General features: G+C 34.2%; 1 protein-coding gene across 1 annotated transcript; it reads right to left on the minus strand.

The window, feature by feature from the left end:
- Nucleotides 1-3,276: 3,276 nt before the first annotated feature.
- LOC148955053 (uncharacterized) lies at nt 3,277-14,284 on the minus strand. Its single transcript, XM_089106067.1, has 3 exons — nt 14,069-14,284; nt 5,542-6,111; nt 3,277-5,430 (listed from the first exon to the last, which is right to left on the minus strand). Exons 1-3 carry the CDS (start codon nt 14,282-14,284, stop codon nt 3,277-3,279), a joined length of 2,940 nt encoding a protein of 979 aa, XP_088962193.1.
- Nucleotides 14,285-14,664: the final 380 nt, after the last annotated feature.

The following is a 14,664-nucleotide window of genomic DNA, read 5'->3' on the forward strand; positions in this document are numbered from 1 at the left end:
CCTCTATTACTATTGGACAGTGCTGTACCAATCAGCTACTCGATTTTAACTAACTTTTGATACGATTTATTACTCTTTAAAACTTCACTTTGGAATTTTTCTTAGCTGAATAAAGTTTTTACCCTATAATTAGAGCGAGCTACATAGTTTTACATTGTATCTCAAGAAAATGTTTTTAAAGCTTTACCTTGTAATTACGGCGGAATATTTTTTTACTTTTGTATCTCGAGAAACTAATTTTCAAAGTTTTTACCTTGTAATTATAGCGGAATACATAGTTTTATTTCTTATCTTAAGTGACCATCTGTTGATTGTTTGGAATTTCAAACTCAAGATTTAGATTACATGGTTGGTTGCATGTCATGTGAAATTGGTCATTCTGAATATTTATTGCTGTTACGATTTCTTCATAGTTACAATTGTAATACAATGTTTCGCTACTTTTTAAATTTGACAATTTAAGTGTTACTTGAATCCTTTGGGTTTATATTCTGGGCAATTTTATTTTACTTGGAAAATTTCGGGGTCTTGGAAATTGATTCCGTTACATATCATCCTTCCCGTTCTTAACGATGTCCTCATCGTTGTGTTACCCTGATCTTTCTACTCTTTCAAATTTTGATTTGCTTTCATCTTTTTTTTAAATTTGATTTGGTACTTGTTATTTGAATTAAATTATCTTTGGTAGTATATATATATATTTTTTTTTTCTTTTCATGTTCCCGATTGTTTTACTAGACTACATGTATTAAAACACCACTTTAAAGTCCACCACCTATACACTCTATTTGACGAAAGGGTCAAAGAGTTTCTATTTACTAACACATTTGTTTATATAATTATGTAATAATTATTATTCCCTCCACCTGATACTAAGATTCCTTCACCTGATATGCTAATGATTCTACATGGTTTTAACTAATTAAGTACTGCCTTCGTGACTATTTTATCACTTAAAATGGTACATATTTCCTCTTTCTCTAGACTTGACTATACTTCCACCTGACACTATAATGATACGATACGTAACTAATTCTAATTCGTTCTACATGGTTTTAATTAATTGAGTACTGCCTTTGCGACTGTTCTATCACTTAAAATGGTACATATTTGCTCTTCCTCTAAACTCGACTGTACTTCCACCTGACACTATAATGATACGATACGTAACTGATTCTAACTGGTTCTACATGGTTTTAACTAATTGAGTTCTGCCTTTGAGACTATTCTATCACTTAAAATGGTACATCTTTGCTATTTCTCTAAACTTGACTATACTTCCACCTGACACTATAATGATACGATACGTAACTGACTTCAAGAGCACTGATAGATATAAATTAAACGATTGCAAATAAAAGGTTTCACAGATTATAATTTTTTTTACACTTAATGTCTGATTGCAACATTGGGATAATGTAATTTACACTTATTTTCAACTGATTATGAAAAGTTTCTCAATATTCACTAAAGTTATAGTTAGATACATAAGATTCACACTTACTTCATCATTCTACGTGTCTATAATACTCACAAACGTTGTCACTTAATTTTGGGCTTCCGTTGAACTAATTATTGTGTCGGCTAAATGTTTATGGTTTGTCCTCATGGTGTTTCATCTTTTGGCACTTGTTGCTTGGGATAAGCTTTTACATTGGTCCTAAGTATGACTACTTGCACAAAATTGTCCGTGCGTGTTTTGTCACGTCAAATATGTTGGATTGATTTTACCGAGTTTTTGAAATGTTTACTAGGTACACAAATTTTCTTGAATTGATTACATGAAATGGGTGTTCTTTTCGCTGGGCTGGGTATCTCTTCTTGGATACTTTTATCCTCGGGAAAATTTAATGCTCGTACAGTCTTTGTTTCCCGTAATTTGTTCACGTACAGTCCTTCCTTTTTTTGGGCCATGGGTTATGTTACGACATGTAAGGGTAACTATGGATGGATTAAAACTCTATCTCAGGTTCTATGTTCGATGCATTGTCTTTGATTCTTGTTATAATGATACATCATCATTGAGGGATTGAAACGATAATGGCTGGTTGATTCTCTTCTTCTAACACTTCATTTTGGGAAAAATTTTGCACGTACAGTTTATATTTTCCACAAAATTGATTATTATTGGTTCCTCTTCTCAGGGATGATAGTTTTGTTTCATGACATTTAATAATGATTTGGTATGTCCAATACTTGATCGTGGCATCTTGGTTTAACATATTGTCTTTGGTCTGAGGCTTAAGATATAAAATTTTTGAGGAACTGGCTCCAGGGTTATTCTTGGTGCTTAAGATTTAATTTTTGGGACCTTTCCGTCTATGGATAGTTATTTGACGGATACTTATGCAGTTTTACGACATGACTGGTCGGGGTGGTTCTCTAGGTAATTATTAATTCATATATATACATATCTATATATGGGGTTTTTGGTTCGCTGATAGTGGTTGGGGTAGTGTTACCTGGTACTAGGCTCGGGTAACTTGGATTTTCATCAGGTCAAAGTCTTCAGGGGTTTCCTTGGTGAGTACTTATCGGTGGTTGACGAATGATGAGAGTAGATGCTACTGGGTTGTATCCGTGTTGCTTGCTGGTACACCAATAATTAAGTTGCACTGATTACTCTGCTTCCTGGAATATAAATATCTGGGCAGAATCATATGCTCTTTATAATTACATAAGTTAAAACACATACAGCAATAATACACAATTCATACGATATTATATGTGAACTATTATTTGAAATAATAGATGTTATTAATCGTACTAACAATGTTAACCTAATATGGGTACGGTTAAACTCAAAGATAAGACGAATAAAAGGAATTTTTTTCTTTCACATGCATATTGCAGCAACACTAGACAACTATGAGATAAGCTAGGCAATCATAAAAAGAATGATTGTGTCTACAAAAATAACACGATATGAAAGTCTCAAGATTTAGTGATTATATATATACTTATGTATATATGCATTTGGCACATGTTCAATATTCAATACATTTTTAAATGTTATTCATCACTCATCTACTTTAACATTTACTTTTCTATTATATAACTACATGCGAGGTAGGTTACATGGTTTTATGAGAGGTCTCGATTTACTATAAATTTTCAAGTTTTTACTGTTTATGCGCGTCCATGCCGCTTAAGAAATACATCTTTGCAGTTGCATGGGTTTACACAAACATTAAGTAGAGATTTGGGACTGGACATGGCACGAATGAGGACCTCTACTCCCATTCGCTCGATCATGTCCTCCCTTACCTTTTTTGCTTAAGGGTTATCAGGGAGTTCCGGGTTTAGGTTTTGCACGTCACTCGGCTCGATGTGATCTGATTTTGCTCTTTTTCTACGCGTCATTCTCAAAATTCTTCCGTAATTTAGGTTCAATACGATTCTTATAGAATAGGAGATCATGAATACGAATCCTACCGTCAGAAGGATATACCACCAAAGATTCGTTGAAAATATTCCGTATCTATTTTCTTCATACGTCAATCTTTGGTCTTCATTGGTAAATAGGGGAATTTGAGAGTCTAAAGCTTCTTTTATTTCTGTTAATGGTAATGTTCCCTTGACATTCTCTATTTTTGACCATATTGCGGTTTTCACTTCTTTGTTTTCGATATTAGGAATTGTATATGATAAATTGACTGGTTTGAAATTGATCACCTTGGGGCTTATTATATTCGTGCTTGTGGTTATCAGTGGTGTTTGTACCGTGGCTTCTTTGGTTACCAGTCGGCATCCTTGTTTTATGGTTATTGTTCCCACGTCTTGTAATAGCAGTTCAGTTCTGTAGCTTGGATCGATTCTTTCAGTGTTATTATAACAGGAGATAGTCCCAACTGTTTCTTTTGGAACAGAAAATAGCCACAGGTCATTTCTAAGGTGAATAAATATTTCTCTTTTAGTACTGCCTACTAGCGCTTCGCATGAATTGGGAATTTCTTCTTGTTGAGTCTCTTTTAAAAATATATCTAACATACAAGATCCAGATTTAACGTTATATATTGGCAGGGTTAACTGACATACTAGATTTTTGAATGCTACGCATTCCTTAAGGTCCTGTGGATTTGCTAAGGCATATTTTCTTCTATCTTGATCGACAAGTAAGTATTCCGCTTCGGGGGTGATAGTCATAAATGAATTAGTTTTGCCTATATTTGCTGGAAATGTAGAAATTTTATACAAGTCGTATATGGATTGTTGATTTATTAACGGAATTTTTACTACTGCAAATAGTCGTTCGTTTATTTCTGTGATTTGAACCTTTAGCTTGGTGTAATAGTGGAATAATTTTGCTGTTTCTGGTTCTGTTGGTAGATGTAGACCGAAGGTTAGATGGGTTTTTATTTCATCTAGGATATTTTTTAGGTTTGAAGGGTCCACGAGGTCATATGACAAGGTTCCTCCAGTAAGGGCAAATAATGCAAATTCAAATTTGCTGATATCAGTTGCCAGGTTAAGTAATGACATTGTTACTATGTCTAGTGATACCATGGTGAGGCTCGAATCGGAAATCACACGATCTACTTCGTTTTTTAAATAATTCATTACGCTTACGGTTTTTGATATTTTCTTTGAAATTGCCTCAATTTTGTCTCTCTGATAATTGGCTATACTGGCTTGTATTTTTTGGACATGTAAGGTCACGTTCATGGCGTTATTTAGTTTTCCTACGTTTTCCCTTAGGATATTTAGGTCTTCTTCAGTTGAAAGCCCAAATAAGCGTGAGGCTAATTCACCCACGATTGGTATTAGACTAGCTGATCTTCGGTATTTGATTTTTCGAAAGAACACTTCGAAGATTCTTGTGGTACTTTGCTTTAACTTTTGTATTTCTGTATTGAATAATTCAAATAGTGCTTGCAGTCTCTGTCTATACAATATTAGGAAAGATTGGTGAATAGATACTCTTAGAGCGTTTTTCTCATTTAGCTCAGGTAATGGTTCAATATCTTCCCTTGCCGGCTCGTCGGCCATTGCTAATCTTGCACAAGTACGTTTGCCGTCTATTATGTAACATTTCTTATGTACGTAATCGTTTTCTTCATCTTTCTTATTTTTATTTTTCTTTTCTTCTGGTTGAATCACTTGTACTTTTATCGTTTGTATCTCGGTATGCCTTACTGGGATTCTTGCTCTTAGGCCTATAGTGAATACGCCAATTGGCTGGGTGCGGTAAAACGTGGGTCCTGTTGAACAAGTCCATTTTGTAAGTATTGTTGGTCTTAGATAGATTAGCATGGTCCAATTACTAGGTGCTTCTTTGCTAAGTGCACTCATTTCTGGGACTGTGTTAGTCGTAGATTCCGACATTGAAAATTGTATATCTCTTATTTGGGACTCATATGTAGGCGTGGTCGTCTTGGTGTTTTGTCTTTTTCTTTTTTTAGGATTCTTATTCTTGTCATCTTGTTGTGTCTTTGAGAGTTTAAATTCCTTTAGGTTGATAATTTGTTTGTAGTCTTTTTCCTTTGTGAGTTTTGATAATATTTGCTTCGTAACATTTTGTTCAGCATGATTTTGCCATAATTCCTTGAGAAAAGTCCATAGACTCGGTAGTTCATTTAGCATGGCGTAATTTCCATCATAGAGTTTATTTTTCTTGGAAGTTGTTGAGAAGGAACCTGTAATATGTTTTGCCGTGGTAAATTCGCTTATAGATCCGTCCATATTACTTAATTCTCTTTTTCTTCTGTTTTCTGTACTGTTAGTTCCTAGAGCTTTATCGATTTCTGCTATTTTCTTGTCAAAGTCGTCTACTATGAATTTCGAATTTAGTTTAGGAAAAATAGGAGGTAGATTTCCTGTATTTTCTTTGTGGTGCATGTCTTTCGTGGTCTGCAAGCTTTTGTGTGATTTTAAGAATTCGAATATGGAGTCCTTTAATTCATTTGTGTTTTTCTCTAGTCTTAATACTTGTTGAAATACGGTTTCAAACGGTTTGTGATCCAGTTTCATAAATATCTTCCAGGCATTATGACTTGCAAGTAACGAATTCTCATGTTTGAAGATACTTCCATGTTTTACGATATCTTGACCTATAGTTTGGGCAACGAAGATTATCATGAAATTTGTTAGCCACATCCTTATTTGCTGTTTCTGGAATTAATACTTCATTAAACATAATATAGGAAGATTTTATTTGATTGATAACCGAACGATAATTTAGATTCCTATTATACGGGACTTTCTTTTTGTTTTTTTTGGTGAAGGAAACAAGGTGAGATTAAGATTCGTGGTCATAGAATTTGTGGATTTCTTATGGTAGACATACGGCTGATTCTTAGGCTGGGGGGGGATGGTTATTTCAATTGGTTTTACACAAGGATATTTCTTTTTAACGTAAGAGGTGCGTGGGTTGACTTAATTATTTCAATTGGGAAAGTTTTTTTGATTTTTTGGTTACTTTTGATTTTGATTTATAAGTTTTCATTCTTTTAAATATAATTTTGTTTCATTTGCTTTATATATTACGCTTCTTGGATTATATAAATACTGTTTGTAGTATTTTATTTCTTTGAGAGGGTCATGTGTTCCTAGGTATTTTACACAGTCTGAATTTCGCTCGATTTTGTAAACTAATTTTTGCTTTCTACACTTGTCAAGAAGCAATAAATCTGTCTGACAAGGACCTTTAACGTACCAGTACCGAACTTTATATTGTTTTTGTAATTTTCTAATTTCATGTTGAATAAAATGGAGGTACGTGCCCTTTCTGCCGTTATATTTTATTCCTAATTTACCTCTCGCTGGTCGATATTTGGGTTTGTTTGCAAAACTTAGACCAAATTTATAGGATTCCACGTCTAATTTCCTTAAATCATACTTGAGGTCCCATTTTTTCGCAAAGACTTCTTCCCCTGATTTATTCACAATGAACATTGTCGCTGAATATATGACATTTTCTTTGGCGTGCTTTACACATATGAACTCTGTATCGATAATTGCTTTGGCCATTGTTCTGAAATGAAAGGTAGTTTCTATCGGTTTTTGTCTAGTTAACTTTTTCAAGATCAGTTATAGTCAGGGTGTACTCTAGGTCGAGGTCAAAATACCTTTTCACCAGCATTTCCTCATACAACGGGTACTCATTCATTCGACATAGTTCGATCATCTAAAGCTCCATATTAACCAATGATGAATATTTACTTTGAATGAAAGAAAAAGGTAACTTCAGGTCGAAGTTGAACTACTTTTTCACCGGTGCCCCCTTGCACCTGGCTATTTGTGTATTCGAACGTAATTCGATTCCCTAAAGTTCCGTACTCTAGCTTAACGAGTTTGCGCTCGTATTTTAACGAGTTTCGTATAGGCTTAAAGTGTTGAGATTTTTCAAGAAACTACCTTTTTTGTCAATATATTAACAATGTATTTAGATCCCGTGACATTTACTCTACTTCATAGTTTTATAAATATTTATATACTACTGGTTTATTAATATAACGCACTTTTACATAATAATAGAAATCAATTTACATAGACATAACCCTTTCGGGTAATATTAGAGGGTTCTTTTATTATTCATTTCAACGAAATTATTTGTATACACAGTTTCTTCCGCTAATGTTAGGTTTTAATTTCAATATGGGTGCATCATCTGGCAGTGCCGCCTTTGAAATTGGGGATGTAAGCATATCGAGAAGTCGATCGTCTTCCCATGACGAAAAATTTGAGCTGAGAAACTTGAGTTCAAATATTATATTATCTTTTCCGCCTTCAGGTGAGTTTAAGTACATTAAATACACTAATAATCGGTTTGGGAGGTGCAGGCCCTCCAGTGTTGCCATTATGTCATTTCTTCGCATATTTTGTCGAATAACTTTCTAGCACAGCTGAGATAAGGACAATTGGTCATTCATTATTTTACTACGGAGAAACTTAAATTTTGCATGTGATTGGCAACCGTCTAGTTGCTCACGCACGATTACGTTTAAACCAGGGAATATTTTTCTTCCAAAATTTTCGTCTTTTTGGAAGAAATTCAGGGTTATTTTCTTTATGTCTTTATATTCGTCTGGGGTAACTTAAAAAATGGCGGATCGCATCGAAGGGTTTATCGGATTTAGATACGTGTTATTTACATAGTTGACTGAAAAGGCTTTGAGGAAGCTATCACCTTTTAACATGTGTTCTTGGTCTATTAGTACGTAGAGAAATTTAATGGGCCAAATTGTTGTTATGTTGTTATCGTCTTGATCGTAACAAATATTGTCGGCGATATAATTAGACAACGAGCTATATTTTGTCGTTGGGATATTTTGTATTAAAATTCGAAAGGCTAGGTTGGCACTTAGTCTTGTGTCCTCTAATGTTTTGTCATTGCTCTCGCACTAAAGTTATAATGCACTAAGCTTGCCGTCAATCTTAGGATCATTCTTTGTTCCAAGATTGTCCTTTGAGTTTTCAGAACACAATATAGTTTTGGACAGTCGAGATCTTCTACTGCTCTGATAATTTCCCCTTCTCTTAGTGAATTCTCAATAACTCACCATTCTTTTAATGAATTATTAATGTTATCTACACTATGTCTTTTATTAAGATTCAATGAGGTTACATTTTCTAGTCTACGATTATTTAATTGTTGATGGCTTGGGTACCTCATCATGGTTGCTTTTTCTTTAATTTATTCTACTAGATCTTAGGTTTAATATAAGCAACATACCGTATGGTTGCTTGTTTCAGCGTTTCCCTTAACCAGTGGTTGAAGGTTACTCACGCACCGTATCTGCAAATGTGTTCTTATATAAACTTTATCAGTAATTATGAAATAAATGATTACTTGATAGTAATATGTTCTCATAGTGGTTATAGTAGTTTAAGGTATAATAATGGTTATGAAATAATTAAAATAGTTACATAGTGGGCTAAACGGTACGTTGCTTAGCGCTTTCAATTTGATGATTGTTTGTAACATGTAGCCGTTTACTTGGCCTTTCTAATTTATGGTATTTAGCTTTCACTGGTATCTTTGGGTTCCTTTTCTTGTTCGAGTTGTTCTCCGTAAGAAGTATCAAGTTACGTGTCTCTCCCCGAAATGATCAACAGTGAAAAACACGGAATTTAAGTACCTCCCATGTATCGGACTTCTTTCCATCTTAATCGCATATTTCCGTATGGTCACTTGTGTTATCACATTTTCTTCTAATGATGGGGGATTCAGGTAGGGTATTTTTTTGCGGATCACGCAATTAATTTTATTAGTCTTTTATATTGAGCTTTTATTATTTGTCGAAAGTAAAATTTTTTTTATTTACCATTCGAAGTGTGAGGGGTACCACTACTGATTCTTAGTTAAAAGCTTCTTTCAAAGTGGGTTTCTTTGAGAAATTTTAAAATTTTTAAAGAAAAATTTTTTACCGTCCGAAGTGTGGTGGGTATCACTACTGATTTTTGGCTAAAAGTACCTTTACATGGTTTTGAGTAGGCTTTCAAGCTTAAGTATTTAATGAATTGGTTATATTATATTGTTCCCTAGCATATTTCGATTAATGCGATAACTGTCGATCAGTTTGAGGGAACTCTAAACTTTTCTTTTAGAATTTAATGTGGCATTCGATTTCTATACTTGTTAAATCCCTTTATACAACAATTTTTTCTTAAGTACCTTTAGTTAACAAAGCAAATTTTCCCTTTTTACAATCTTTTTAAAGCGACTATGGTTATTTTGTATCCTGTCGACGTGACAATTTTCATTAAGGCCGAAGTTTGAAAATATAGACTTTTTTTTAAGGCTTTTGAAAATTAAGCTATTAAACTGTATCGCATCTTTCTTTATTGCCATACTTTATTCAGATTTGATTGCCTTCTTTTACAATACCTACTCATTTTAGTTTCTTCAGTTTATAATTGATTAATTAAAGAGAGTTCATTTATTTTATATCGTAGGCATTTCTTCCTTAATTGCTTATTCTGAAGTTCTTGCTTAGGTTGAATCGAGTGAGGAGTTTGGTTTTTTGTTGATGTTTACTCAAATAATATCTTTAGAATATGTAGGAATAAGCTCTTTATTTCAGCGTATTTTAGAATTATTCTAAATTGGTGGAATTTTAAAAGTTTGTTAGTCGAGATTCAGTCTTCCCTTATAAATGAGTTAAAAGAAAACACATTCACCCTTAGGTGTTAACTCATTTTCCCAGTGGCGGAGTTATCGCCACGTGGCAGAGGTATTTATCATCAAGCGCGGTATTACCTAAAAGTTTTGTAGTTTGTCATAAGGCATTTCATTTTTTTGGTACTTAGTACTTAATCTTGGAATCTTGGTACTTAGGAAATTCATTAAACCGAAAGTATTACAAGACTGAGACCGTGAAACTGCCATTTTCTGGTCTTCTTATACCTTGCGCATTCCAGGGGCCTATTTTTAAAGTTTACATATTATACTGCCCTTGAGGTTTTGTTTATATTTTCGTACTTTTCTTTTTTGAATTGTATCGTATTTTTATGGGCTGACACATATATGCGAGGACTAGTCTTTAAATTCTACAATTTTGATTTATTTTTCCCGTTCAGGGTTATTGATTTTTTTTGTTTTGCGTCAATTTTCTATTGCTTATCCTTCTTTTGAAACAGTAAATTATACTTATTTTGTGTATTTTGGGTCATGGCACGCCAAAATATAATCGAAATATAATCAAGTATCAACAAATAAGTAAAATTATATCGAAGACGTCATTATTTTGATACCGAACGAGATTTTCCGACCATCTTATATTTATATGGGCCAATTTTTCGCCATTGGGTTTAGTGTTTTTTTTTGTGTTAAAATATTATTTCAGCACGTTGATTAATTTATTCTTATGATCTTGGTTTTCAAGCAAAAGGACTGTTTGTTATAGGAATCCATGTAGCTTAGAGTAAACCACGGTATATAGGTTAATTATCCTTATTATAAGCAGCGAAAAAAGGAAAGTGTTTTAATTCGATAACAGTATACTTAAGTAGCTGAACTGTCATAAATCTTCGTTACTTCGACGGTGTTTGGAAGTTACGGGTTTTGATTTACTATCGGATCGACGTTTTAGATGGGGTCAATTTGGGATGGATGTTAAATGCCATTTATGGGGGCTTATTATTTCATTAACTTTTGTTTGAAAGAATACTTCTGGTTACGATTTGCATTAAAGCCCTTTTTGAATTTTACTGTGAAAGTCGGTTGCTAGGAATTTGTATTTTACACAGAGTCGCAATAACTGCATAGGCAACTTATAAATCTTAGAGAAGTGATATCAATTTGGTAGCAATCGCGAAAGAAGATTTGTTTTGTCTCGTTTGGTGATTTGCAGGAGTTTTTAGAGAATTAAGCTTATTTTGAACGTTTCATGCATTTTCTGACTTGTGGGGGGGGGGGGTACCTAATTTTGTCTCTCAAGACTATCTAAACTGCGTGAGTGCCTTCGGTTTCCATTGGCTGTTTTTAATTTTCTTTTTATTTTACTAAATAGGATGATTTCTTTTGATAATATAATCTTTTCATCATTACGTATCTTGCACATGGTTTAGTGATCCATTTACATTATCGAGGAAACGATATATATAATTCTACTTGCGAATAATTTCAACTGGGGAGAAAAACTTTTTGCGAAATTTTTGAGCTTATCGACGTGTATATGGATCACGTTTTATTAAGGAACGTTGGATATAATTAGTACAATAAAAATTGATACATATTTCTTTTGTCGAATATGTACTATAGGTTGTTGAGTATTCTATAAATTTCACAGCGAGTTAGGGTCACTTCATCCGGTCAGGTTTTTTGTGATTAAATTTGAACTTCTTTAATAGTTATTAAAGGAATGTTATTTTTGTTGATCTTTGAGTTAAAGTTTTTTTGAGTCCTGCTGTGAGGAGTGGTTATTTAATATTTAGGTAACTAATTCTGCGTTTTGTATGTATTGCTATGTTGCTAATAACAATAATGAAATATTCCTAGGATAAGATTGTACTTTGACCTATCGTCTAAACGTGTAATCGAGGTTTCTAATGTCGTATTATCAAAGATACCAGATTATGTCTTATGGTGGACGTGAATCGTCACCATGGTTATGATAAACCTCTATCACAGAACACAGTTAATATATTCTGGAATCCCGTGTTTGACTATGTTGTTGGAATTACTTTTTTTGAATAATATATCTCATAAAATTGATTTTAGAAGGGGTGGAATCTATCCTGTAGAAACTCTCAGTTTATCGAACATCCAAAAAAAACTAATCAAGCCTTTCGAGGTTCGACACGCCGAAAGCTCCCTAGATTGGCACTTGAATACTTCATTAAATTTAAAAAGGTTTTGAGTTATCGTGGTTTGGGTTTGTGGACTGACATACAATCGAACTCAGCACACGGACTCGATCTTCATGCACTGAAATCAATGGCATGCCAAGCGATCCCCAGTGATCCTTTCGTTTACCTGCTTTGGGGGTTACCCTGGACAGGTAAAGCTAGGTTGGCTGTCTACCACACTTTCTCCTTTGTGACTGAATTTGTAATACAATTTTTTTTTAAATTAGGGAAATACTATATTCTGGCTAGCAGAAATATAGTTAGTCTAGTTTAACGAGATCTCGCTCGTCTTATTAGGTTATTCACTATATTTTATCCCTAAGCGCTATGTCCTACAAGGTGTAACCACTTTACTGTATTAAACTTGTAAAAAAAAAATTTTTTATTAACGAGAAAGGGATTTTTACCTCCTTTATTTTTAGTTCAATTAATTCCCTTGATTGATATTCCTTAGTTTTCCGTATTTTCTGGTAATGGTTGTGTTTTGGGTGTTCCTTGTGGTGCAGATACTTCTGGGGAATTTTGGCCCGTTGTAACATTTACTCTGGCGTTGGGGTACTGGGTCCTCATAATTATGTTATTGTCCGTCGAAGGATTTTTCTGAATAGATTTGACTTGGTGTTTGATATGATGATACGTGGCTTGGTTTGTAATTTCAAAATACGCGGGTTGTGAATGCGTCGAACTTGGCCCTTCTTTGTTAGCAAAAATACTTCCAAAATAGGGGTTGTGGGGCAGGTTAATTTCAACGGTAAAATATGTTGACACCATCTTCTCTAGGTTTGAGCAGAATTCTCTTTGTTTCTGTAATTCTCTGGTAATTTCGATTTGGTTTTCCTTTAGTTGCTTCTCTAAATTGTCCTGTTGGAGTTTGATTATTTCTTTCTGTGTCTTCAAGTTTTCGTATTTATGTTGTAGGTCTAAAAGCTTTACTCGTTCTGGTGCCAGAGCTTCTTGTATCCCTATTGTCACAGATAGCACCGTACTTTTTCTGCACTATTGCACTTTCTTGCCGATTCCTTGCATTTTATTATTTAATACTTGTAATTTGAGGATTTCGTCGGGATAATTGTATCCCTTAACGAGCGTGGCCTCGCTTATTGATTCTATTTCATTCTGGATTCTTGCGGTGTGCTCTTTAACTTCCATGAACTGGGTTTCAAGTAATTTATTCACTTGTATAGTTGCTAGGATCTCTTTTATTTTTTTGATCATTTCTTCCTGAGAAACCTTAATTTCTTTAAGAGACTTAAGCGTGGCCTCCATCATACTTTCGATTTTCAGTCTTTCTGTTGTTCATTGTGCCGAGGCAGCTAGAAGTTTAAATCGTATTTGTAATAGCTGGTCCGTATTCGTTTTGTCTGTAATGGGGAGGCACTAGGTATTTTATTTTATCTTTTGGAGGATGGGTTGTGCAATTCTCGATCTTCTTTTACTTCAAGGATTTTTATCGAGCCGGGATTCAGTTTATCTGGAAAAATTAACTATTAACTTCTTTTGACCTTTTACGAATAACTTTAATTGACGTGTCTTATTCATACACCTTTGTCTTAAGGTTTTTTTTTTCAAGATGCTCATTTTGTCCTAGCATTATTTTATGAGTTTTTGGGGTACCTGATCCCTAGACGTATTTCCATTTATCTGGTTTTTTACTTACTCTGCCAGATTTTGTGGTAACTTCTTGTTCGCTTTCTGGTGTTTTATTCTTTTTTGATTTTCCCATAGAGATTAGGTCAAATTTCTTGTACTGTTTCAATAGGAATTTTTGACCTTTTACTTTAGCCGCCTTTGCATGGGCTGCGGCAAAAGTCTGTTTTCGTTTTTGTACATCTTGGGGCTCATCAGTAGCTGATTCATCGTCGGATTCGGTAGAATTAGTTCCTGATGATTCATCATTGGGGCTTTCGGGAGTGGTCCTTTGCAATTTAGGGGTATCGCCTGCCCTTGTTTCATATATTTCATCTCCTTTTGAGGTAGAGGGTTTATTTTCCATTTCCTCACGCTGAAATCCTGTTTCAGAAGAGCTAAAAGATTCTTGGGAACTCTGGGAGGAGTCAAATATTTTTGGAGAATGTCTCTATTGTTTGAATGCCATATCCTCTGGAGGGTGGGGTATTTTTTGTAACAAGGTCTGTTGCCAGCAGGCTGATTCCTTGGCTTTTACTTTAGATACCGTTATGTGATGTTACTGTCCTAGATTTTCATCTTCAGGGTGTTCCTGGGTCCAAGGCTAGGTACTTTGCCTTTTTTTTAATGGGTTATTAATAAAGTCCATGGCTTCTCTCAAACTTTTTGTATTTCCTTTATTTGTATACCTGGGTGGAGTCTTTCTTATTTTTGCACCCGGGGTTTCCTTAGCTCTGTTTAATTCGT

The sequence above is a fragment of the Artemia sp. Qi Xiang Cuo genome, chromosome 2 (genome assembly GCF_049724085.1).
Source record: "Artemia sp. Qi Xiang Cuo chromosome 2, ASM4972408v1, whole genome shotgun sequence".
Lineage (NCBI taxonomy): Eukaryota > Metazoa > Arthropoda > Branchiopoda > Anostraca > Artemiidae > Artemia > Artemia sp. Qi Xiang Cuo.